A 25,313-nucleotide genomic window follows, 5' to 3' on the forward strand; every position below is an offset into this window, starting at 1 on the left:
CCCAGCCAACCCCCCAGCTAGCGTCTCTCTCCACAGTGTGAAGCTCCAGCCCTCCTCCATATGCCACTGCCACCCTCTGGTGCTGCTCCAGCGGCTGCAAAAGTGCCCAACATCTAACAGGACCACAAGCTGAAGGCGGGAGGACCGTAACGCTCCCCGACCACCCGTCCCCTTGCTGGTCCACTCAGCTTCCAGCCCAGCTGCCCCGAAGCAAACTTGGATCCAATCCGGAGGCAGCGGGGCGGAGTTTCGGGACTTTGGTTCCATCTCCCCCTCCTGCTCTGGGCGCTGGCCATTGGCAGAGCCTGGGGCTGCTCATTGTGTGTATGGTAATAAGCAGCTGCAGCGCTGTACCCCACTCCGCCTCCCCGGCGCGGCGCTGCCACCGCCGCTATGCGCCCAGCTCCGCCGCTGCCCCGCCGCCGGGCTCCTATATAAGTGTCAGAGCGGGACCCGGGGCGCCTGAAGATGAGGGCTCCGCCGCCTCAGTCCTGCCTGCACAGCTCAGCCGCGCGTGTGGCCAGCCGCCTGCCCGTCGGGGAGAGCCCAGCCCAGCGCCCAGCGGCAGGGAGCCGCGCAGGGCAGCGGCGCAGGGAGTAGCTTGCAGGGCGGGCCGGCGGCTCCCCGGCCCCCCGCGGCCGCTGCCATGAGCTGCTCGGACGTGGTGATGCACCATTCCCATTCCCATTCCCAGGCGGCGTGTGGGGCGCCTCAGTATGTGCCAAGCCCGCTGGGGGCAGCAGCCTACTGCCCCCTTCCCGCGCAGAGCCAGCAGCAGGTGAGCAGCCGGGGCGGGGGTGCAGCGGCAGGAGGAGCAGGAGCCGAGGCGCTGAGGGGACCTGGGGGGGAAGGGGACGCGGGGCAGCGTCAGCGCCTCTCTTGCTGGGGCTGCCCCACCTGCCTGGCGGCAGCGAGGCGAAGCGGTGCGGGTGTTAAGGGCTGGCTTCGCCCCGCGCCGCGTGCGCTTCGGTCCTGGCCGGGGCTGGGGACTTGGCGCCGCGTAGCTCCCAGCCTGTCTCGGCAGCCCCGTGCGGGCGACCCCCCCAAGTCACTCCACTGAGGGATTTTCCCCAGCACGGGGCCCCAGGCCGGACAGGGAGCTGGGCTGGGTGCGGAGAGCTGAGCGTGCGGGGTCTGCCATCCCCGCAGCATGCGGCGCTCGGAGCACACGGGGGCGGGCCTGGGGGGGCGCTTCCCCACACTCTGCTGTCAGTTCAGCGAGGGGAGGTTGCCAGCCTGCGATGACAGCCGGGAGAGAGGAAGCGGCAGGGAGCAGGCTGGTGTGGTGAGTTTCCCTCTGATCCCAGGGCTTAGGCTTGGATTGAGTGCGGGGGAAGTGGGGGAAGGAGTTTGGGACAGGGTTTTGCGTGGCATGTCGGTGAGACCTTGTGCCCATAAAGCCGCACGTGGGAGAAATCTGGAAAGGAAAGGGGACGAGTCCGGTTGGTGAGAGAATCTCAGCAGGTTGCCCTGCCTTTGGGGGACGGAGTGAATTAGCTGGCAGCTTTTCACCAGTCCCAAGGAATGTAGTTGGCAGCAAGAGATACCAAAGTAAAATATGCATGACAACTAAAGGGAGACATGTATAGCTCTCTCCAGAATATCTGGCGTGTCATATTATGGAGAAGGTGCAGGGCTTAATTTGTAATTTGTAATGAGTCCTGCCTGGACTCTGACTTTGTTTTAACTTTCATCACTTATACACTGATAGAGGTATAGAGGCTATGAAGTGCCAAGTGTAGAGGTGCCTGCGCAGCCCTGGCAAATCCGGACACAAATTAACCACTGGGCAAGTGTGTTTGAAAGAAACATTTCTTAGGAGTTAGTGAGGTGGTTTTTAAACCTGGAAAGTTATGTCTCATTTTAAGGATGGAAGGAAGCCAACTCCTCTCTTCCCCCTTTTCTTTCCCAGGTACACGTTGATAACCTACACACTATTGCCTAATGCTTTAAATAAAAGTATTTTATGCATTATTGTTAATGGTTACTTGCATTTGGTAGTTATCAAATCTACACTGTGACCAAAAATCACATATATTATCTATACTCAGGCACATAAGTGCAAATACATAGCTGAAGATATCATAAGGATAGGACAGACTATTTCATAATAAACATCTTGTTTACTTGCAACTGGGGTAGCTGTTAAAGTCTATAAAATGTTAGAGGAGGTAAGAGTTCTTTTTGAACAAAACCTTGCTCTTTTGAAATATCAGCTAAAGCAATTTTGTACTTGAACTTGGTGATCTGAATCAGGAAATTCTTATCAGGCTGACAGCATTTTTAGACTATGCAGTGCGTGGGTGAAGTGGGACTAATATTGACTTGGCCCTAATGTAGTCATCTGAGAATACATTTTTTGGTTGTTGCTGCATTCCATAAGGTTTTATCATTATAATCCATGAAAATTATTTTCTCCGTACATGGGAAGTGACTCCTAATATCAACTTGCCTGGGAGACACAAATATGGGCAAAAACATTAAAATTCCTACTGAATGTTATTGTTTACTTTTTATTTATTGCCATGTGTATGTATGAAAGAGAGTTTTTGCAGAAATTATATGAATCATGTTCACTGTCAATAGGAAAGTTTGGTGTTTTTATCCATTGCTACATGCTTTCAAATTGATTTTTCAAATCTATGTCTGAGCTTACCAAATGGAAGACTCTAACTTGCCTTGTAATTTTAGCTTTTACATTATTTCTGGTTTCTGTATTTATTAAGTCTAAAAATATACATGGAAAATAAAAATACTCCTTTTGACTGGAAGAACTAAAAGTATAAAATTAGGGTTGAAAATGGTGGTGCCTGATTTGGGTGTATTCTTCTTAGAGTTTTTTGGTGTAATGTACACAGTACTTTAATAAATAAATACATTACACTGTCATTATCTTTAAGTAAACTATAGTTTGATGTAACTATTCCTGCTATTTTATTCTTTAGATTGTGAGTGTCTTCAAATGATGGAGAGAAAAATGGTTTTGCATTCTGCATGTAAAGATAATCAGAGGTTTTAAACATCAGTGGTTTGCTCATCCATTAGAAGTTCCGCTAACTATAAAATGTCCTAGAAACACCACAGTGAAAGTTTAGTTCTAATATCATGTTTCATTGATAAAGAGAATTGTTGTGCCAAGTTATTTTAATGCTTTAACAGTAAAAAGGATGGTATTAAATACACAAGAAGAGTGAACATAGTTGAACCAATACAATTTATGGGTTACTGCAAATACAAAACATGCTCTTTCTAGGATAGTTACATCAATGATTTGTTTTGAATCTGTTCATCTCACTTGCACTAGCTTTCCATAAATAGTTTACACTACTTCTATTGGAATAAGAGGGTTCCTAATGAACTGTTGAAATTCAAGCAGTAGGACTAGAAAGTAGAACAGTTCTATAGCTAACCAAACTAGGAATTTTGGACATTCTAACAGCTGTGAAGTTTGGAGCAGCTTATACATTTACTTTGTTGTGTCCTAAGATCCAGTGCCTAAAAATAAAACATAAAAATTATATAATAGGCTTCTCTTCCATCTATACAATCACAGAGAAGTAAATTGTTGTTCAGACGGTATTAACACTGCAGAAAACACCCAGATTCTTTCAAAATCATATTCCCAGGGATATTCTCCCAATCAAGCAGTTTGACCGCTTAACACTCCTTAATGCTTTTTAAATGTATAATTATTGTTGGATTTTTATTCCTCCTTTTTCGTTTATTATTTAATGCTCTTCTAAGTGCTTGCTAAAGATGAGAACTATTTAAAAGAGATTTCTTCTTTGCCAGAATTTTTAAATCATTAATGGGACATCTTAAAAAACAAAATTATATATTAGAGCATCCTTGACATTTTCAAGAACTCGACCTGCCATTTCTAATGACCCAACACAACTGTTGATGTCTTTGCTATTCAATTGGGAGTAAAAATATAATTTTTTGATAAAGACTAATCTGTACTGCATTCCTTTTGGCCTTGGAGTTTCATATTGCTTACAGGGTGTTGGTGGTATGTTCCTTTTGCTGAAGTTTAGGCATCTGGAAGGATTTGGGGGAGAAATAAAATCTGTGTGGCATACAGAAGCTTCTGTGCTTGCTTTTGCTGTGAGGGTTGCATCTTTTAATAGACTTAGCCAGTTCCTCAGCTAAAGATACTAATCTGTTTTACACAAGATGAAGATCTAGCCAATAATAATTATATGGAAAGGTAACCCTCACTTTTTTTAGTGGTACTATATAGGTGTGTTAACAAGTGTGCTTTTGGCATACCACTAACTGTTATCACATCTGTGCTGTTAAGGGATTTTGAAGATACTTTTTTTAAAAAGTGGAATAAAAATGCAATGGAATCGTCTTTTAAAGTTATCCCATGATTTAAAATTTTGGAATATCATGTATTTGTTGCATGTAAACATGGAATCTTAGATTTATTTTTTAAGTTCTTTAAGGGTAATCCCTTTGCTTTTTTATATCTGTATTTCTGTGTGCCTTAAAATCAGTGTAGAATTTCTGAACTTTCATAATTATATAGCCAAAAAATCCCTTGATATTAAATTAATGTGCCATGGGATTTTTAAAACTGCTTATGGGGATTAGAACCCAACACCCATTAACATTCAATGGAGTTTGGGTCTTAACATCCTTGGGTTATGGGGTTGTTGTTTTTTTTCATTTCACCTAGATCCAGGGCATCTGTCCAAGAAAATGGATGGGATTCACATATATGCATGTATACACATGCTAAGTATCAGGTTGAATAAGTGAAAATGAGGTACAACCCTGAATTATGCATCTTGCCTGCATATTGAGTTTTTCATTTATCCACTTGTGAAAGTACCAAAAGAAGTTGAAAATGCACTGTATATGTGTGAGACTGATATTCTAGGGATATATTGATCTTAGTATTGTGTGGCCAGAATCCGTGCTTATAGATTCCACAATATTCAAGATATTAAATATGTCTTCTTGTTTTTATCAAAAGTCTTCCTCAGGATCTGATGCAAGTCCAATGGGAGCCTTTCCACTAATATCAAATTTTTGAGCAAACTCATATGGCTCATCTTTAAAAGCATCCTCCAAGCATACATTATATAGTTGGCCAACTCCTGCCACAAATTGTGTATCATGCAGTTCCATCATCATTGGTATATGGGCTGGCATGCTATATTCCTGCTTTTGTTGCTAGAATGAGTTTCTTGCCAAGTCTTTTCAATATAAGAAGTAATATATGGCCCCTCTTATTCTAGTCCTCTGAATTAGTAGTTTCTTACTCCTTCAGCCACTTTCCTGATCAACACAGCATAGTGATAAAGGTAGTTAATCACGTCTTGACATTTTGACTGAGATTGCCAACCAGAGTTTTGGAGCCTCTCCATTTCTCATGGGCCACCAACGTATTGTCTGGTGATACCTACTTCCATTCACTCCATCTCAAATGAGATTTGAGATAGTGGCCCAAAAACAGAGGTGCAGTATCCTCTGTCAGTATTTTTCCCACCCATTGTCCCTGTAGAAAATGTATTATCCCTAAGTATATATTGCTTAATTCAGATACCTACATCCTTCCACAAGAATAGTTTATTAATTTATTGTATATGGCCACTACTGCAACATATTTTTTAACAAAGGGTATTTTTAACTGTTTCATTCTCAGTTCTCTTTTTTTCTGCATTGTTGTTGATAATCCAAAGGTTCCGGTAAAAAAAGATTACACTAAATTTGCAATGAAGTGTTATTCTCCATATGTTCATCATCTCCTTGCTCACTCATTTGCAGTTATAATAATTAGAACTTCATATTTTGAGAATCTTTTTTTCTTGTTTTGTTAAATGCTTTCTTATTTATGTAGAGAAGACCTTTTTTTCCATAGAGTTGCACCCACGTTTTTTTGCTACAGTTCCTTTTGGTGGCTTCTGCTAGAATGATAGGCCTTTTACTTTTGAGGGGGTTATGTGCTGTTTCATCAGTCTTACTGCACAAGATATTTTCCATTTACACTAACAGAAAGTTTAGTTATTTCAGCTTACTTTCTTGATCATAGTGTGTTTATCCAAAACTCTGAATGCCCATCCAACCTGAACATTAACATTTAAGGCTCACTTGTTATTAATTATTTGCTATAGAATTTTTTTTTTAAACTAAACATAGTAAGATCTAAAAATCAAGAACCTCATTTCCTCCTCTCCATAGGAAGGGCCTGCTTGTGAATAGATGTAAAAAATAATGGAGGCTTTTGGTTTATTCAACCTACTATGTAAGGCTAAATTTGTCCAGAGATCCAAGGGCACATGAACATGGGTTGACCCACTACTTTAAATGTCATGTTGGATTCCTTGTCTATGACTTAATCTTAATAGCAGGTTACTGCAGAGACCAAATTTCTTTATTGACCACCCTTGTTCCTTGTGTGCTAAAGTGAACTTTAATTCAGCCTTCTGGCCCATACAGAGACATAGTTTCCAGAGATCATAAATCTCCAAAACAAATAGGAAGTCAAGGAAATGAAAAGGATGTTATGAGTGTTACATGAGCATATCAGAGACCTGGGCATAATTTGGAAGTATGTTGGGTGGGATTACTTAGAGTCAAAAGCATGACATTGCATCTAAAAGAGAGGACTACCTGTTTTAGACTTTACTAATGATTATTGTGTTATCTGCCTATACTTAAATACGTCAGAACAGATGGTATGACAAATGTGCAAGTGCAACTGAGTTAGTGCAGATTGTGAGTATCAGCAGCTTAACCAAAACAGGCAAATATATGGGCAGGCAAATTGAGCCAATGGTCAAGAATTTTGCATATGTTTGAAATACCCTCCGTGAGCACCAGTGCTATGTCTACACTTGCGCCCTCTGTCGATAGCGGGATGCAAATGAAGACATTCAAAATTGCAAATGAAGCTAGGATTTAAATATTCTGTGCTTCATTTGCATAATTGCATTATGGCACTATTTCGAAACACAAAACGCGGTGTAGATGTGGTTATTTTGGGAGAATACCCTTCTTCTGAAATAACTATTAAATCTCATTTAATGAGGAATAAGGGTTATTTCGGAAGAAGGGTGTTCTCCCGAAGTAACCGCATCTACACTGCATTTTGTATTTCGAAATAGTGCTATTTCAAAATAACGCCATAACATGATTATGCAAATGAAGCACAGGATATTTAAATCCCGGCTTCATTTGCAATTTTGAATGTCTTCATTTGCATCCCTCTATTGAAAGAGGGCGCAAGTTACCTGAAGGCACTAGTGCAAATATAAATGCTCACAAATGAGATTACTAGGAGATCACTACAGTACTAACTTCCAAAAAAGCAGCTCACCAGTTAGCTGCCATGTACAGAAGCTTGAATGAGAAGAGTACAATTTGATTTCTGTTTAAGGAAATATCCTCTGAAAAGGAAGATAATTTGTCACCATTAAGTGATCTTATTAGAGCTTCTTATTCAATACAGTGCTGTATTTAGTAAAGAAAAGATTGATCATAACTGGCATTATGATTGTCTGAAAGCTTTTCATGTGTGGTATAACATAAGCATATGATTTTTTAAAAAAACTCCAACTTGTTCAATAGTCTTTTCATAAAGGTAAATAGAATAATTAATGAATTCTTAACATTTTATATTAACATAGAACTCCTACTCTTAACTTTGCAAGACCCATTAATTGAGACTGTCAATGATTGTATGTTAATCTGTGCTCAAAAGCTTATACTTGTCAAATAATCAGCACTGCTGACTTAAAAAGATAGAGAAACACTAAAGATTCTGTGTTTTCGAAAACGAATGAAACAACTGCTTAGAATAACTTATGATCATTCCTCTTGTGGACTGGAGGGGGTTGGAGAGCGATGGGGGGGGGGGCGGGGATTTGAAATGGAAAATGAATCAGATTCTTAGACTGTGGAAAGTTGAACATTCCTGCACAGAGAAGCAGCTCTGGAGATAAATTTTAATTTCCTGAACTCCAGTCTCTTTATAGGAACACTGAAAGACTTCCTTCCTGAAAACTAAGTCAATCCAGGGGCTATATTAAACTGTGTGTCTACATAATTGCGTGTATCCATAGGTATTCGCACATTTGCAGTGTAAATAACCGTGATATATCCACAATATATATCACCTTCTACTGTGCTCTATAGTCACTTTATTAAGGTCTGGGGCAGGGATAGTCATTTTTTTTGTCAAGGTCCAGACTCTTGTGAAAATAAAAAAAATATTGATAATAAAATATTTCAGGGTCCACTCAAAAGTGTCTCGTAGTCTGGATTAGGCTTATTCATTACTCCTGGTCTGGGGTTGATATCAGCCCTATTTTATAAATATCTGTTAGACATCTATAAATCTTTCTCTGTTGGTTTAAAACAGACACAAAATAAAAATTCCTAAACTTCTAGCCTGGTTTATAATGAGAAATTAGATTAATCTGCACTTCTAGAGTATGTGTAATGGTATGTCGTTCTCACAAGTATGAAGTAGAAGATATGTATATTATATTGTAAATTCTATAACCCCATAAAAGGTAATAAGGCCTGATCATTCAGTGCTTGCTTACACAAAAATATTAACTTCCTTGAAAATCTTGCCCGAGTAGGAAAACATTTTATGAAATTTCTTGTTTAATATTTTTTAAAATATTAATGACATCTATTGCACAAACTCCACCATTTAAAAAATTGTCTGATATTATGTCATACACAGGTAGCTGTGTTTATAATTTTTAAAGTAAAGCTTTTAAAATGAAATCATTCCGAGTTTTGCTATTTTCCTCTGCATATTTCATTTGTCTTTTCTCCTCCAGTTTGTGTGTGTATGTGGACAGGGTTTGGTATAAAATGCGTTCCTCTATGTCTAAACGAACAAAATTCCAATAAGCAATCTCTTAGATTTGTCCTCTATTAATTTGAACTGAATTTCCAACAATCATTTAGTGTAACACCATCAGAATTTGATTGATTACTTCATTGATGCAGTGTTCAGTCAATTAAACCATTACCTTAATGATACAATCCAAGACTGGATTCTGCTGTATGTTGGCTCTCTTATAGGATTGTGGACTTCAAGTTTATAGATTTGTTAGTTCCATTTGCAGTATTTGGGTTATGAAGATTGTAGTGAATTGATTTACATAAGATACGTTTTCTAGCAATTGTTTGTGTTTCTACATTATTTCACAGTAATTTAATGCTGTCCTTTTAAAAATATCACAACTATAATTGCTGTTGTAGTTTGCCAGATGGAGCTTCTGTATATATAAAATATTAAATAAATCTAGCATGACTTATGATGTTAGATTTATGATGTAGAAGGAAGTTCATAAACTATCTAGGAATCAAATGTGTAGGAAAAGGTAAGAGCCATAACCTTGAGAAGATATTAATGGTGCTAAAATGTTGCCAACTAAATTATAATAGTCAAGCTCTACTTTAAAAAAGAAGCTGCTAAGAACAGATGCATGTGCACTTTAATCATGTCAGTGTTGCTGAATCTTGTCTTTGTTTAGAGTTGTTTTTTTGCTGCTACAGCGTATTGATTGTGGAAGGCTTGCTTTCTGTGAAAACTACTGTAAAGTGGAACATCTGAAAAATATGTTCCATGCAAAATGGATCTTCACACATATTTATTCTGACATTTTGGTTTCATCTGAGGGAGCAAAGAGTTGGGAATAGTTGTTCATAAGCTTTTGACTATTTTTTTGTTAAAGTTTCTGTATTTATTGTTTGGGGCTTGTTAAAGTTTCCCCCCCTCAAGTTATGTTTAATGATTTTTGACTTGACTATTGTCACTATCCCTATCTTTTATTTTAAACAAATTGTTATGTAAAAGGAAAAATGCAATAGAAGCTCAAATGGGGTGGAAAACAGGTTTTCTCTACTATCAGTGGTATCACTCTTTGCTATGAAATTTCTAAAAGGGGGAGGGGTTAGATTCTGACACTTTAACTCGTGTAGTAGTACTCATTCTATAGGTGGTCTGTGAATTAATGTCATGGGCCCGAAGAGTTATAAACCCTTTCACTGTCTAACATTAAAACAGTGGTAGGTTCAGGGTTCTCTTCCCCCCCGCACCCCTCATCCCGAGGTCCTGGTTTGCTTGGTTTCTTGGCAAACACCCAGAAGAATTGATTTTAAATATGAGAGTTTATTGATCAAACAACCCACCACAAAATAGTAAAACAAATATTTATACTGAAACTGAATTTGAGTGATCTACATGAAACAAACAATCAAAACCTATTCAAGTCTCTCTGGTTTTGAAGGCAAAATATAAGTATCTCTCATTTTCATTAACACATTTCTTTGATGAAAGGGAAAGGTAAATTTTATTCTCAGTCCTGATGTGTGATGCTTTTAACAGTTAGACAGACACAAGGTAGAAGAGAGACAGATGGAGGAAATATAGGTTTCGTTGATATTTCTGGAACCTTGAGACGATAGTCTGTTAGGAATGGATGCTTTAGTCTTTCAGGTTGGCTGGGACACCTGTTGCTTGGACTCAGGCTATCTGGTTGGGTCCTTTCTCCTCAAACAAGTCAGGGTAGAGCGGTCTCATATCCCTGTGGTATTATATGCAGTGTAGATTAATAGGATAAAGTGGGTATGGCGTGAGACCACAGCAGGACAGAAAGTAATACAATAGGCAAGGGAGAGAGAACAGGATCTTGTGTACCTCGGTAGTGCTGACAATTCAGTATCCTCAGTGATGGATTGAGGACCAGATATCATGATGATACGATGACTTTCAGGACTCAGAGGCAAAAAACAAGGTTCCCTGAACAAGAGCAAGGCCTAATCCTTCCACCTGTTCTAATTCCTCTGCCATATGGTGCAGGAAGGTTAGTTGAGTTGATTTTGGATGAGACGCTGGGAAGCTGAGTTGAGTCAAGGTGAACTGGGATGAGATGTACTGGGATGAAGGGATTTGTTTCCAACGTCTCTCCTGAACCCCAGAAAGGGAAAAAGTGGGTGGCATAATTAATCCCCTCATTATTTTGTCCAATTAGAACTGACCTCTGTCACACCAATATTGGTCCATTAATTTATGGATCCGTGTCTTCTGGTGTATTAAGTCCAACCTCAACATAATATGGAATCCTATCCATGGGGCCTTTTGTTTGTTTGGATTACTTTAGTTTCCCCATCTAGTCATCTTGCACTATTTTTATGAACATGTTCATTAAAATGTTACTATTTTTTTTACCAGCTTTACTGTTAAGACATTATGCAATGTATACATTAAAGATATGTAATGTCCCTTAAGGAAACTGGGTGTTGCACTTCTATGAACTGCCACTAGTGATACATCTTGTTTTGTTTTGTTTTTAATCCCAGAAGAAGTTAGCTGTTTACAACAAGATGCAAGAATCCCTGGAGGTGACACTTCCCAGCAAACAGGAGGAGGATGAGAAAGACCAGCCCGCTGAGATGGAATACCTTAATTCTCGCTGTGTCCTTTTCACTTACTTCCAGGGAGACATTGGGTCAGTAGTGGATGAACACTTCTCAAGAGCTTTGAGCCAAGCCAGCAGCTTCAACCCAGAAATTGCCCTTTCAAAAAGCAAGGCAGGGCTGAGTTCTCTGTGGAGAGGTAAGAAAAGCACTAGTTTTGCTATCTGATGTCTAGCTAGTTCAGTCAATCTGTTTCATTACCACATAGGCTGTTTTATGTCTGGAATCTTGCTGATTTAGTCTTGGCAGAAATATGCTTTCCCTCCAGAATATGTAGAAGTAACAAGGAATTTCATGATGGGTGAATAGACGGAAATGATAGGCAGGCAGCAAGAATCAAAGATGGGAAGGAATAACCTAGCATGAAAATACCTTGTTCATTACTGACTCTTGACCTTGAATACCCTACACAATCTGTCTCTGGCAAAGATTCTTCTGCTCTGAAAGTATTCCATGAAAGGGGGAGGGACAGAAGTGTAAGCATCCTTTCTGATCCCTTTGCACCAGTTTACCTAATGTAAAGGTGCCCTAGTAGAATGCTGAAAAGAGTATTTTTAATTCTGTAGTTTACAGTCAGAGAAATAAGTAGCATATTTGTTTTTCAAGGTAAATTAGAATGAAATGGATTTTTGTCATGCCCAAACTAATGTCTTAAGGTGCATCTACACAGCTCCTGAAACTCTAAACAAGCTATGCAATTTGTGCAAATTGTGTAGCTTATTTCAAGTCTCTTTCGAAATAACTTATTTCGTCATTTGGTGCTGTCTACGCAGTGCCAAATTCCAAAATAATGCGCTATTTCAAGCCTCATTCAAGTAGAATGAGGTTTACAGGGATGGCGAAATAGCACATCCTCTATATTTTGAAATAGTGGACATGTTCAAAAGATGTGGGGTAGCTATTTTGGGATACCTCTGGTATCCTGAAATAACTTTGCTATGTAGACAGACCCTTAGGCTACGTCTATGCTGGCAGCTTCTTGCGCAAGAACTGTTTTGTGGAAGAGTTCCTGTGCAAATCGTCTTCCACAGGAGCATGTCTACACTGGCATGTGCTTTTGCGCAAGAGATTTGCTTTTGTGCAAGAGCATGCATGGCAGTGTGGACGCTGTCTAGCGCAAGAAAGCTCTGATGGCCATTTTAACCATAGGAGCTTCTTGCACAAGAAATTCATGTTGCCTGTCTACACTGCCCTCTTGTGGAAGAGCTCTTGTGCAAGAGGGCTTATTCCTCGTGGGGAGAGGAATAACTCTTCCGGAAGAAGCCCTGTTTTACAACGCTATACTGTAAATTTGTTTGCACAAGAACGCACGTGCAGTGTAGACAGCAGGTAAGTTTTTGCGTAAGAAGCTGCCAGTGTAGACATAGCCTTAGAGTGTTAGTTTGAAAGAAGGAAAAATATTGTCACACTGATATTTCAGTCTACCATTTCATTCATTAAAGTTAATGTGCTCTAGTTCTGCTAATGTATATTCGTTTGTGTGGAGGAAGTTGATGCTTTGTTAGGCTGGATACATTAATAATAATAATCAAGGGTTGTTTGGAGTTTCATTTGATTTCTTAGTCAACAAACCTCTTAAAAGGTCAACAAATGGAATAAGCAGTGCATTTAAAAATTGCCTGGTGCAAAGATACAGAGAAGAATTTGGGAGTGGGTAGAGTGTATTGTACATGATTCCTCCTGCATTACTTCTCCTGAATCCTGAATGAGTTATAACAATTGGATTAAGTAATTCACTTTCAAGATGGGAGTGAGGTGCTAGTTGTTAAGCTTGAATTGAGTTTTGCACTTCAGGCAGGTATTCAAGCTTTTTCTTATTGATGCAAAATACTAAACATCCTCCCTGAAGCTGCAGCCCTGGTATAAGAATTTATTTTAAAAAATTATTAGTTTGAACTGTAATTAATTTAGCACTAGTGTCAAACATTTTTGTCCTTCAGAAACCTGGATAACATAGGTTCTTCAAAATCCCTGAAATTTTGGACATGGACTACATTGGAAGAAGTTTTTAGGATTAGTGGTATTTTTTCTTATTATTCTTCAAAACTGAAAATTTCTCTTGTTTAGCAGTAACTGAAGAGTAATGTTTTCAGTGCAATGCATTGCATGATGACTATCATTAAAAAGTTAACAATTTCCATTAGTTTACCACTCTGGTATCTCAAATATTGTACTCCTCTTGTTACCTCCCGCTTCAAGTATAGAAAAGGAAATTATTGTGGTAACTGTGGTTTATCTGTTGGCAAATGGTTTGTGGGTTTTTTTTTTTTTTACGGAGGCCAATGTAAACTGAGTGGTAATTTTGTTGTTTTTTTCCCATAGGGACAGTGTCAGGTTAACAACAAGATGGTCACATTGACATCTCTCTTGGCCAAATGATTGTCTAGGATGTAGATTCTTTCATAGGTATCTGACACTGTAGTGTCTGTAAAATTAGGTTGTGCTCACTCATTCTCAAAAGTTAGGGGAAAGAACAACTTTAAACTACAATGGAAACTGACATTCCCGTGTGTGCTATTTTGGGCTGTGGCTCAATTGAAAGGCTCATAGAATGTATAATAGACATTTTTGTTGGTAGTGTCATTTGCTTACATAGTGCTCATAAAAATGCTGGCTTGATAGTCCTACTATTTATCCACTTAACAGTGAGAGCTCAGGCAGAAAGAGTGCAAACTTCTCACTGTCAGGTTTCTACCCTGAGTGGTAGAGACCATCTTGTCCACAAGAGACCTCCCTGCACCGTTCAGTTCCTGGGCCTTTAACAGAGGCTGTCAAGAAAAGCCGTGGTGTTCTTATTCAAAGGGAACTGGATTGCACAATCAAACATTTGATCTACCCTGTCCCTGTTGTAAATCAATTATATTAACACTTTTTCTCCTATCATGTTTTCAGCCAGATTGGTAATGTAATGGTTGAAGGTCTTTATGCCATTGTTAGTAATCTGAATTATGCAAGGGATGCCTAGCAGTTAAACAGAAATATATTTGCTTGGTTGTGTGTATGTATGGTTTGTTTGTTCTATTTGTTTTTTATGGGGTGGTTCAGATTTGGATTCTAACAGCACTAATGAAAACTACAGTATTTTCAATACACACCCAAACCCAGGGATGTATTCCACAAAATACTGGCAATAAACTGAATAAAATAAGAATGTATTATCTAGTAATGAGAATGAAGGATTGGAAGTGAGTCAAGTGGGTCACAAGGGAGAATATACTGGTGGGGCAAATGTTCCCAGCTCAGTTGCAAACTCTCCAGGCAAATTATTTAAATTTTGTACCTCAGGGTGCCCATTTGTAAAATGGAGACAATACCTATGAAACAGTGGTGTTGTAGGGCTTATTACATCAGTCATATTTCAGAAGCACTTGATGTTTTTCTAATATCAAGTGGTTTAGAAGAAGATTACATTAAAAAATATTTTACTAAATAGCCCGGTAACATTCAAAGTAGTTTGGAATGAAGGTAACTTTTGCTTTGGTACATATAATGTTTGCCAAAGTAAATTACCAATGACAGAAGTTATTTCATACACAAGAAGCAAACATTATTAATACCGGCTAAGTTCAAAACCACTGAAGTCAACAGAAGTATTCTAATGGATCATGAATCAACCCATATCTATGTCTTTATGGGACAGACAGACAAAGTAATTTTACAGTTTTTATTTTTAATATTGATTTTGTTTAGAGTAAGCAGTTATTCATTCAGTTTAATGGTTTTTGAAGCAGCTATTCATTCTTCAAAAAGCCTTCACCTAAGTCTATTTGGAGATTCCTGTAAAAAATGGAGCATTTTCAATTTAATATTAGTATTGTTAGAAAATTTATGTGGAGCAAAGAAGATTCCTTGACTGTTGAAAAGTAAAACTTCACCAGTATCTTTTCCTCCATGGAGTATTTTTATGAATATGTTCCTTCGTAACAGGATGGACTCCTATATTTTGATCTGTTTCAGTCTTTGACCAAAAAAATCCCCGAGTTCAAACTGGATCTGTTCTTTTAAATAATACTTAACAACATGAATTTTCTACTAGAAAGCTATTAGATTAGACCTGTTAGTGACTGCATCAAGAACACTAACCACTCCTTAGAAAGAGGGAATTTTTAAATGTGATACAATGGTATTGAAATTCTCCTTAAGTGTAAATTGAACCCCAATTGTGAATGTATTTCAGACTTTTGAATAGATTTCCAATTAAATGGCTTGTCCTCTTAAAATTTGTTTATACCTGGAGTTCACTCAAAGGTGTGTAACAAATTAAAGTTCTTGTTGGTAACTTTACAGAGGGAGGATTCAAAACATGAACATGGATTTATTTTGCATGCAGCTTTTTGAGGGACATATCTTGTTTTTTAGTAAAATTGTAAGGTAACAACAATTGTATAAGGAAGTAACATAAGATGATTTATGCATAATCTACCCCAACAAATCAGGTAAACAATTTAACAAGATCTGTTAGCCTGCAATTTTCCATACACAGAACTAGTAGCAAATGTCTACTTTAGACTAGGGATATAATAGTATAGTCGATTAACTGATAAGCAAAAGCGTATAGATTAATGCTATAGACTACACACATTTTCCCTCCCCCCCACCCCACCCCTTGCCAGTCCATTTTTTAGCAGGCTGGCCAGCAGCCCGGCTCAGTCTTGTCTTGCGATGGGTCTAGGACCTACCCCTGCTGCAGCCCCAAACTTAGTGTATTTGGAGCTAGACAGACAGGCAGCCCGGCTCACTTCTGGCTCGTGCAGGGTCCATCTGTATCAGAGGCAGCAGCGCAGGATGGCAGCCAACCTGGTAGGGGAGCTAATTTTTAAACTGGTTCCCTTCATGGACTAGCTCCCGCCTGGCACCTCACACTGCTGCCTCTGATAGAGACGCAGCAGCGTGGGGTGTCAAGGGGCTCCTTGGGAGTGGGACCAGAGCGCACTGGCTGCCAGCCCCACTGCCGGGGACCATAGAATAGTCAACTATCCCATAAGAATTCATGAGGTTAATCGACTATTCAATTAACTGATATTTAACATCCCTACTTCAGATATCTCCTCCATTGACCTTGGTAAAAGTTTATTATATAGCAGTAGTGATGGAGTCTCACTTGGTCACATGAAGTCTCTAAATGAGGGCTGGCTTCCTTCTGAATGATTTGCTCTAGTTAGCCAGAAATAAGAAGCTTGACGCAAGAATCATTGGTTGAGATTCCATGGCTTGTGATGATCATAAAGAAGGATAGGTCAGAAAAAGTATTCAAGGAACATCATGTGGACTACTCTACAGGTCCTGACCCATTCCTGTGCAGCTCAAACTGGTGGCGAGCTACTTCACCTGCACTACTTTTGTTTGTAACTGGTAGTTCTAATCTATGAGTTATTTTCAGCATTTATATTTTTTTTCCAGAGAGCTCAACAATTTCAAGTCAACGGAGCAGTTTTCCAGCTTCATTTTGGACCAGCTCTTATCAACCTCCACCTCCGCCATGCTTGAGTGGAGTCCACCCTGACTTCCCAGTCACTGCACCAGGCACCTTCCCGACAGCAGATCCTAGCAGCTGGCCAGGACACAGCCTTCATCAGACTGCCCCACCTCCTCCCTCTACCGCATCAGAATCCTGGCATTATCCGTTAGCATCTCAGGTTAGCCCTTCATATGCGCACATGCATGATGTGTACATGCATCACCATCACCCCCATCCACATGTGCATCATCACCACCCCAGCTCTCACCTTGACCCCCGGTATGGATCCCTATTGATGCCTTCAGTACGTGCAGCCAGGATTCCTGCTCCACAGTGTGATATGACAAAGACAGACCCTACTACTGTCGCCAGTGCTACCTCAGCATGGGCTGGAGCCTTTCATGGAACAGTGGACATTGTGCCAAGCTTCGGGTTTGACACGGGTAAGATGATTTGCTCATTTCCATGGCTTGACAAATGGGAATTATTTGCAGTGACTAAATAGATTCCTTGCACTTAAATCAGAGCCTATAACCAAATCTTTCAAATACTTTTCTGGGTATGACTTCTGCCCACTAATACTGGGACTTTCAAAGGGCCACAAGGGAATTAGACATCCCATTTCCATTGATTTTCAGTAGGAATGGGACACCTAGCATATGGCCTGACCCAGCAAAATGATTTACAAGAAGCATTTTTTTGAAAAAAATCTTGCTGGAAATAATAATTGAATTCATAAGGAAGTGCCCCAAATTTTACATATTCACTGTACATAGGGGTGATTTCTGCACCTACCTTCTGTAAAACAGAACCAGTTTACAGCCCCCCTCCTCTGTAACATGTAAAGAGACCACATGTCCCAGCATGCAATGTTTTCTTTCTAAAGATCCTGATAGGCATCATGTAAATTGCAGACTGAAATCTCTGTATGAGACACAGTTTCATAATTACTGTACTGCACACTTCATTGGTGAGATGAGAGCACCTACTGGCCTCATTTAGAATAATTCAGACCCCACTTGACACACAGGCTTCTCTGTAGGGATGCCTTACTGTCGCAGAACTTCAGTTTCAGTATAGTCTAGCACTACTTGTAGCATCTTTATGTGAGCTTGTGGGCAGGGCTCTAATGAGTGATCACTATCATTGTGTCCAGGCATAGAACTTGTTTGTATTGTCCTGCTCTTCCTTCTTTGCTTGGTGTTTATCTGATCTGTTATCTACCAGCAGCAGTGCAGACAATATGTTACTTTTGGAGTCTCTTCCATGCAATTATGTCACCAAAGACATATTAGGGTCTTCCAGCTCCCTTTTCCTTGAGATGTTTGTTTGGATTTCAGCTGAGGGAGGGTTGTTCATATCTCTGGTTGACTGATCTATTTGCTGGAGTATGAGCCACTCCCTCACTTTGTCTAGTGTGTGTGAAGGGGAAAAAACAGGTGGAGAAGACGTATGCCAGATGATCACTATGTCGGATCTTTTTTTCAGTAAAAATAACTTGAAACCAAAACCCAATTTTAACTAAGCTAAAAGTCAATTGCTAAAATTCTTTCTCTCAGTCTCCTATATTAACTGCTGCAATTCAGCAGACCTCTGCCAGAAACCCTCCTTTATGCAACATGTAGTCAAACTATGCTTCATCAAGACTATAACAGGGTTCAAAAAAAGAGCTAGATAAGTTCATGTAGGATAAGTCCATCAATGGCTATTAGCCAGGATGGGCAGGGATGGTATCCCTAGCCTCTGTTTGCCAGAAGCTGGGAATGGGCAACAGGAGATGGATTACTTGATGATTACCTGTTCACTTCAATCCTTGGGGACACTCGGCATTGGCCACTGTCGGAGGACAGGATCCTGGGCTAGATGGATCTTTGGTCTGACTCAATATGGCTGTTCTTATCTCCTTGTTGCCTCAAGACATTAAGAAAAAGCATAAGAGGATTCTTAAAAGTATTGAACAATGTTATGTTCACTAATAACATTTGGAGCATTGCAGATGATCAAGAGTACTATAATTTTTCATGTTTCAGGTTATAAACTGATAATCTGCAAGGATTGGGAACAATAATTATGTATCCCATATTATTTGGTTTTAGGCATATAACATTAATGACAGGCGTTCACCTCCCTATGAAGCACCAGTAAATTGCCATTGCCAATGATAGACTAGTGGGCTGATCCAGTAAAATATCAATTCCAACAGTCCAAGTCTTGAAGTCAGGCAGTTGATTCTACTGCCTGAGGATGATAAAGGGAGTTATTTAAGAATTTACCAACTAATTGGTTTTTGTTTTAGGTTGGGTGAATTTTTTTTTTCATTTTAAACTGGTAGTTTTAACCTTCCAATTGCTTTCACTCTTTTCTTTTAAGACTAGATTGACAACTGTTCAAAGTTGGTCAGAGGGCTTGGCACATACTGGTTTAAGAGAACTTGAAACACACTGACTCGCACCTACGTGTGCTCAGGTACAATTGGTATGAGAGGAGAATTCTGATTTGCTAGTCTTTAGATCCACTTTCCATAGGTGTGGGTGACTATACAAGATTAAAATCAGTGGAGAGAACCTCAACATTATTTCTAATCTACGTCCTGTTCCTGAAAAAGAGGGGAACCTATGAGAAAGCTGATCCATTTGCAGCAACACCAGGGTTCAAAATGACAGATGTTTTACTTACCTATTACTATTCAGAATGCCATGTGCTATAAACACAATCATGCAGACTTGCTAGAATGTCCCCAGTTTGATGTATAGCCAGGGTTTAATTTGTAATTAAAGAGGTTCTGGGGCTCAAGCAATTATTTTACTTTCATAACTGATACTCAAAGCCCAGAGGTACTGGAGCTGTGAATTCCTAAGCCTAGAGACTCATCCCTGCACAAATTAAGCATTGGGTGTAGCCTTTTATAGAGGGGGAGGGAGAAAGGAGTCAGGCAACACAGGTTGATGGCTAATGATACACAACAGTCTGACATTGTATTGCAATGTTTGCATCATCATGACTCAATATAATCATGTACTGATTCAGTGAAGGCATTGAAAAGCAATACTAGTATGTTGTATCATAATTACCTTGCTTGCTTGCTTGCTTGCTTGCTTGTTGCTGGAAAGGACATGACTTAGAACTGATTTCTTCAGCTTTGCCTGACTTGGGTGGAATGGGGGAGTGCTCTTATGACCAACATTCTGCATGAGATCAAGCAGAGCAAAAGGAGCTAGAGTCACATGTATGCACTTCCCCAGAGCCACATACAGAAACCCAAAGCAATAGAATTATGAGAGCATAGATTGACTATAATTATGTTACTTTTTATCCTGCATAGGAAGAGGAGTGGATTGCCCAGGAGCATGGTAAAGTCATATAGAGCCTTGCACTTCTAAATCAGTAGTTTCCATCTAGCTCAAGCTGGCAGCAACAAAGTTTATTCAATTGGCAACTGTTCAGGGCCCTACCTGAAAATTGATTCCTAGTGGATAAGTTCCATATGACTTTTAGCATTAATTGGCAGCCATGCTGGCAGTCTCAATAACTTCTCTCAGAAAGATAGTCCATCCAGAACAGGGCTAGAGGCATACAGGCAGGAAAACATGAACTCTACCTGTCACTGCTTGTACCTCTTTGGGGAAAAAGAAGAACATCAACCTCCATACTTGTCAAGCGTCACATTCCATGAGCTTTGAATTATTAATACAAGAAAAATCATTTGGCATACATTTTAGGTATCATTTTTACAGGCATGCACATACTTAAGCAACTCTCCTTTTACTAATAATTATTGTGGGCACACTTGTCTTGTTTCTGTCACATGTGATTATAATTTTTTTTTTTTTTTGCAAAATTCTTCATGCTGAATTATGTTGAATGAGTGTTCTCTGATCACCAGAGGAGACCAGCCTGCAACTCTGTTGCAATTCTGCCATTCTGGGTCAGATCTCTGGTACTACAAATAGATGATACCCAAATACTTAGGTAACTAATGTCATGAAGAAGGGATTCATTTGTATATTATCAACACCCACGGAATTTGTGATTTGGAATATTGCTAGCTCCATGAGAATGGTTCAGTGAAGTACTAATTTCTGTTTTGCACATCATTTACTAGTATGGTGGGGAGGGAGTTAGCTGCCTCATGCCAATTAAAAGAAGTTTAATCCCTACGTTCTGTGCTGAAAATTAACATGTCAACAAATGTCCACTTTAGAGTTGTTTTCTTTAAACACACTTTAAGCAAAATAAAAAATCTCTTAATACAGTATAAAGTGGTTGCCTGTTTGGTGAATAGTGCCCTACTGAAGTTTCAAGAGCCCAAGGGTTCGAAGTTTGGAGGAAACCAACTTGCTACTCTTATGGTATAATTATGCCCTGAATCTCTGCTCTGACCCTGTTGTAATTCCATTGTCTTCAATAAGCTTTAGAGCAGGCTATAACAGAGTAGCCTTATGGCACTTACTGTACATCACTGACTATGTAAAGAGAGGCCTTTGAGTAAGCCATGACCCCAAGCAGGCATATTTGAACCTTTTGCTTGGACTAAATCCTTTTGTGCAGGTTCAGCAACTTGGCTGTGCACTTAGGTAGGGTCCCAGGAGAAAGCAGAACCCTCTTCCTATCTTAAATTTGAAAACTACTCCCCAACTGTCACAACTTTGCTGTAAGGTATGACTGCCTTGCTTCCCAGTCCTGGGGAATAGCTTCTGGAATTTGTGGTCCATCAATTCCTCCCTTACAATGCACTCCTCTCCTCCTCCTCTGCATTGGGATACAGTATGTCTGTGGCAGAACAGTGCTGTACAGCACTCAGGGGAGCATAGGCATCCTTCATTTTGTTCATCCACCCACCTTTCCAGTAGGTCCATGCTTATTCTGTTGCCTCCAGAACCGTTGGTACTCCCAGAGTATGTCTAAACTACACCCCTCTTCCGACAGAGGGATGTAGATTAGGCACATTGATATTGCAAATGAAGCGGGGATTTAAATATCCCGTGCTTCATTTGAATAGAAATGGCTGCTGCTTTTTTCCGACGCAGCACTTTGCCGGCAAAAAGCGGCAGTCTAGACGGGGATCAGTTGACAAAGAAAGCCTTTTCTGACCGATCCTGTAAACCTCGTTGCACGAGGCATAAGGGATCGATGGGAAAAGGCTTTCCTTGTCGACCGATCCCCATCTAGACTGCCGTTTTTTGCCAGCAAAGTGCCGCGGCGGCCATTTCTATTCAAATGAAGCATGGGATATTTAAATCCCCACTTGATTTGCAATAGTGCTGTGCCTAATCTACATCCCTCTGTCGGCAGTTTAGGCACACCCTCAGGGATTATTTATTCCTAGTGGAAATGGTGGAGCTGGTCAGTGAATTAGTCCCTTGCTAGTGAATTCTGTCAATAAACCTACATCTTCTGAAACAGATGTCTTTGTTTTTAAGGCTGTTGGAACCATATTAACTTCTTTCCCCATATTCTTTTTTACTGCCTCTTAGTAATCCTTAGTACTTGAAATATCATCTTGTAAATGAGTCCCTCAGTCTGAGGGTGAGGTTTAAAGACAGATTATTTAAATTGGGGATCCCCAAACTTTGTCTCACTGAAGGAAACTGAGAATTTGGTAGAAAATATAAAATGGCTCAAACAACAAGCACCTTCCTCTTTAATATGGAATTGTGGCCAGCAGGGTCCACAGGTCCCAGCATGCTGTGTTCAGTCCAGATCTGGGCAGCTGGAAGTTGCATGCTTGGGCCAGTAGTCTTCTTAATAAAGGTTGGGGGCAGACGTATGCTGCATTTGGCTCATCTGTAAGCTACATTTGTTCTATTCTTGGCCTAGTCACAGTTATGAAACCTTTCTGTGCTTCAGTTTCCTAAATTACAGCCCCCTCAAACTCCTTTGAAATCCTCAGATGGAGGGTGTACTATCTTGTTCCTCTGTTCTACTAGCAATAACTAGTAACTTTGTAGCTGGCTTCTGAGGTGCTCTATTGATCATCAGTAGTTTAGCTATGTACATTCATGGGAAAAAGAGGTGGGAGTCTGATCCAACACACATACAGTTAGGTTTAGGCAAATCAGGCCTAGGGTTTAAGAATGATGATTCTAAAAATAAGCTGTTTTTCTGACATTATTGCCATTGTGTGTTTAAAATTCTGAAAACAGCTACTCGTGGACATTCTTGGGATCATCTACCCCTCTCCCCCAAAAAGCAACAACCCAGAATCAAAACAGTATGGGACAGTATAACCCTAGGGAACCATCTCCATCCTCAGGCCTGAAATGTGAGGATGTGCAGAAGAGAGGTTCCATTTCTGTCCCATGTTAAAATTTTACAGACTAACAGCCAAAGAAAGCTTGAGCTTAAGTGAGTGTAATGCCATGAGAGACAAAAGGGAATGTGCACCTGTGTAGGCCAGTGATAAACATCAATAGATCAGTTTGTGGCACTAAATAGGAAGACAATACTATTAATAGCTCAATACAGAGCAGAAATGCTGCTGAATATTTCTCATGGTCATAACTGTCAACTAATGGCTATAAAGGGAAACATCTTTCAATTTTCACCTTGTTTTGATCTGCGATGTTCTTCAGTACCATTCCCAGACCAGAAGAAGAGCTCTGGGAAGCTTGAAAACTTCCCTCTTTCACCAACAGCAGTTGGTCCAATCAAAAATATTACCTCACCCACTTTGTCTCTCTCACTGTGCTTAAAGTAATAGGACATCCAAGTGCTCAGCTTATAGCTTTTGCTATAACTAAACTAGCAAGTAAGCTTTTTTGTATGTATTTTTCTATACTTTGTATTGTCTGTTTCTAAGTGTGAGCTCTCTGCTGGTGTAACTCTAGCAAAAAGTAAATCCCTCCAGACTAGATGAATTCCAAATTGCACCACAGATTCCATTGCTATAATGTGAAAGTCCCTGCACAGCTCATTTATTGGCTGGTCCTTGACGTTTATGAAGGGAAGTATCAGAGAAACTCATACCAAACTCAAGCTGAAAGTCATTTATTTTCCCTGTGTGAAAGCACAAGCCATTCTTGGCTAAAATATTGATATGCTGTAGATGAAATTGCTTGGTATTTTCTTCCCCGTCCCTCCCCCTCTCTCCCCACCCACTCCCACCTCTGTCACCCTATATTCTAGGTGAAAAACTGCAGATGTCTCTAGGGTCCTAAAATGTACCAGGCTTTCTAGAAAAGAAGTAAAGTTCTAGAACTAATTCTGTCAGAAAAATGGTTCTGCTCCATACAGGCCCATCTAAACTACAGATACAACACGTCAGAGGACCTAATTAGAACTACCACTGTAAGTTAAAACATGATACGCTTTTGCTCAGTGTAGACAGGACTTTACCAACATTACTGAAGAATGCAAATATGTCTACTTATTTGGGAGGTGGGCACAACAGTGGTCTCAAAAGTTCCCCCACACAGTTGTAGTGTAAATTGACTATTAATACAGGATTGCTATAAGTATATATGCCCCTGCTCACTTTCTTGGGTGCAGGGAATGTTTTATCAAGTTATAATTAGTTTTTTTTCTCTAAAACTAGGTCTACAGCACCAGGATAAGAGCAAGGAATCTTCTTGGTTCTGAACATCGGATGCATCTTAGCACCAGCAAGTGTCCCCATAGCTGGGAGGATGATATTGAAACTCATGACTGTTCTGCAGGGGGGTAGAGGACACACTGCTGAGGAGAAGTTGAAGAGCCAGTCATTCTGGTTTTGCTATTGAGCCTTTCCTTTGGCAGGCCACTTCTGGATCCCAAAACATAGAAGAAAAACACTTCTTTTTCTCTTTCCTCATCTGAGCCTGCTGCAGCTGTGCAACGTAACTCCATTTTGCTTCTTTAACAGTGTTTTGTTTTGTTCATTTTTGGTGGGGTTTTATGCACAGCCTTGATTGTAGGGAAAAGACTGTGCCTTGACTACAGCGCTCGTCCTTTCAGGAACAGAGTTTTTATAGTTCTTTGTGTGTCTATTTTTGTAGAAATACAGAAAGTTTGGGTAAGGATTGGTGGGCTATTTTAGGATGACATATTTTTTTTAAAAAAATTGTAAAATTGTGAAGTTCTGTTTAAAGAACTTGCTCTCAGAGAAGCACTGGCAAAATGTATAAAATGCTTATTTTTAGATGTTTGTATTTGTGTGTTTGTTTTGTTACCTCAGTTGTCTTCATTTTTTAAAGAGCGAACCCTTTGCTAGTCCCATCCTTTGTTGCTTCTGTTTTGCAAGATTTTGCAGCTTTTTGCCTTTCATTTTAAGCTTAAACAGCTATAATTTACTCTTAACATTTCTGCTGAATATTTTTCCTCCCTGTGTCAGACTGTACAAATGACATCTGTATTTTCTTTTTCTTTTTTTGTGTGCTTCTGAAAATGGCTTTGTTTTGTGCGAACTATCAGAAAAAATGTGTAA

The 25,313-nt window shown here is 39.9% G+C and overlaps 1 protein-coding gene across 4 annotated transcripts; it reads left to right on the forward strand.

The window, feature by feature from the left end:
- Nucleotides 1-298: 298 nt before the first annotated feature.
- VGLL3 (vestigial like family member 3) lies at nt 299-25,030 on the forward strand. 4 transcript variants are annotated; one of them, XM_075909601.2, is made up of 4 exons: nt 299-778; nt 11,341-11,593; nt 16,855-17,355; nt 24,447-25,030. In XM_075909601.2, the coding sequence occupies exons 1-4, from the start codon at nt 647-649 to the stop codon at nt 24,488-24,490; spliced, it is 930 nt and encodes a 309-aa protein (XP_075765716.2). In that variant the 5' UTR covers nt 299-646; the 3' UTR covers nt 24,491-25,030. The 4 variants fall into 4 exon arrangements, with proteins under 4 accessions (XP_075765716.2, XP_075765708.2, XP_075765723.2 ...); XM_075909593.2 differs by having other exon boundaries at nt 300-778; nt 11,338-11,593; XM_075909608.2 differs by having other exon boundaries at nt 300-778; nt 11,476-11,593.
- The last annotated feature ends 283 nt before the right edge of the window (nt 25,031-25,313 follow it).

The sequence above is a fragment of the Pelodiscus sinensis genome, chromosome 1 (genome assembly GCF_052426305.1).
Source record: "Pelodiscus sinensis isolate ZL-2025 chromosome 1, ASM5242630v1, whole genome shotgun sequence".
NCBI lineage: Eukaryota > Metazoa > Chordata > Testudines > Trionychidae > Pelodiscus > Pelodiscus sinensis.

Excerpts from the sequence above, each read along its gene's own strand:
- VGLL3 (XM_014570359.3), top strand. The coding sequence starts at position 1,151 with ATGCGGCGCTCGGAGCACACGGGGGCGGGCCTGGGGGGGCGCTTCCCC. Across the intron at positions 11,594-16,854 it reads GCTGAGTTCTCTGTGGAGAG|AGAGCTCAACAATTTCAAGT; the intron begins GTAAGAAAAGCA and ends TTTTTTTTCCAG. Across the intron at positions 17,356-24,446 it reads AAGCTTCGGGTTTGACACGG|GTCTACAGCACCAGGATAAG; the intron begins GTAAGATGATTT and ends CTCTAAAACTAG.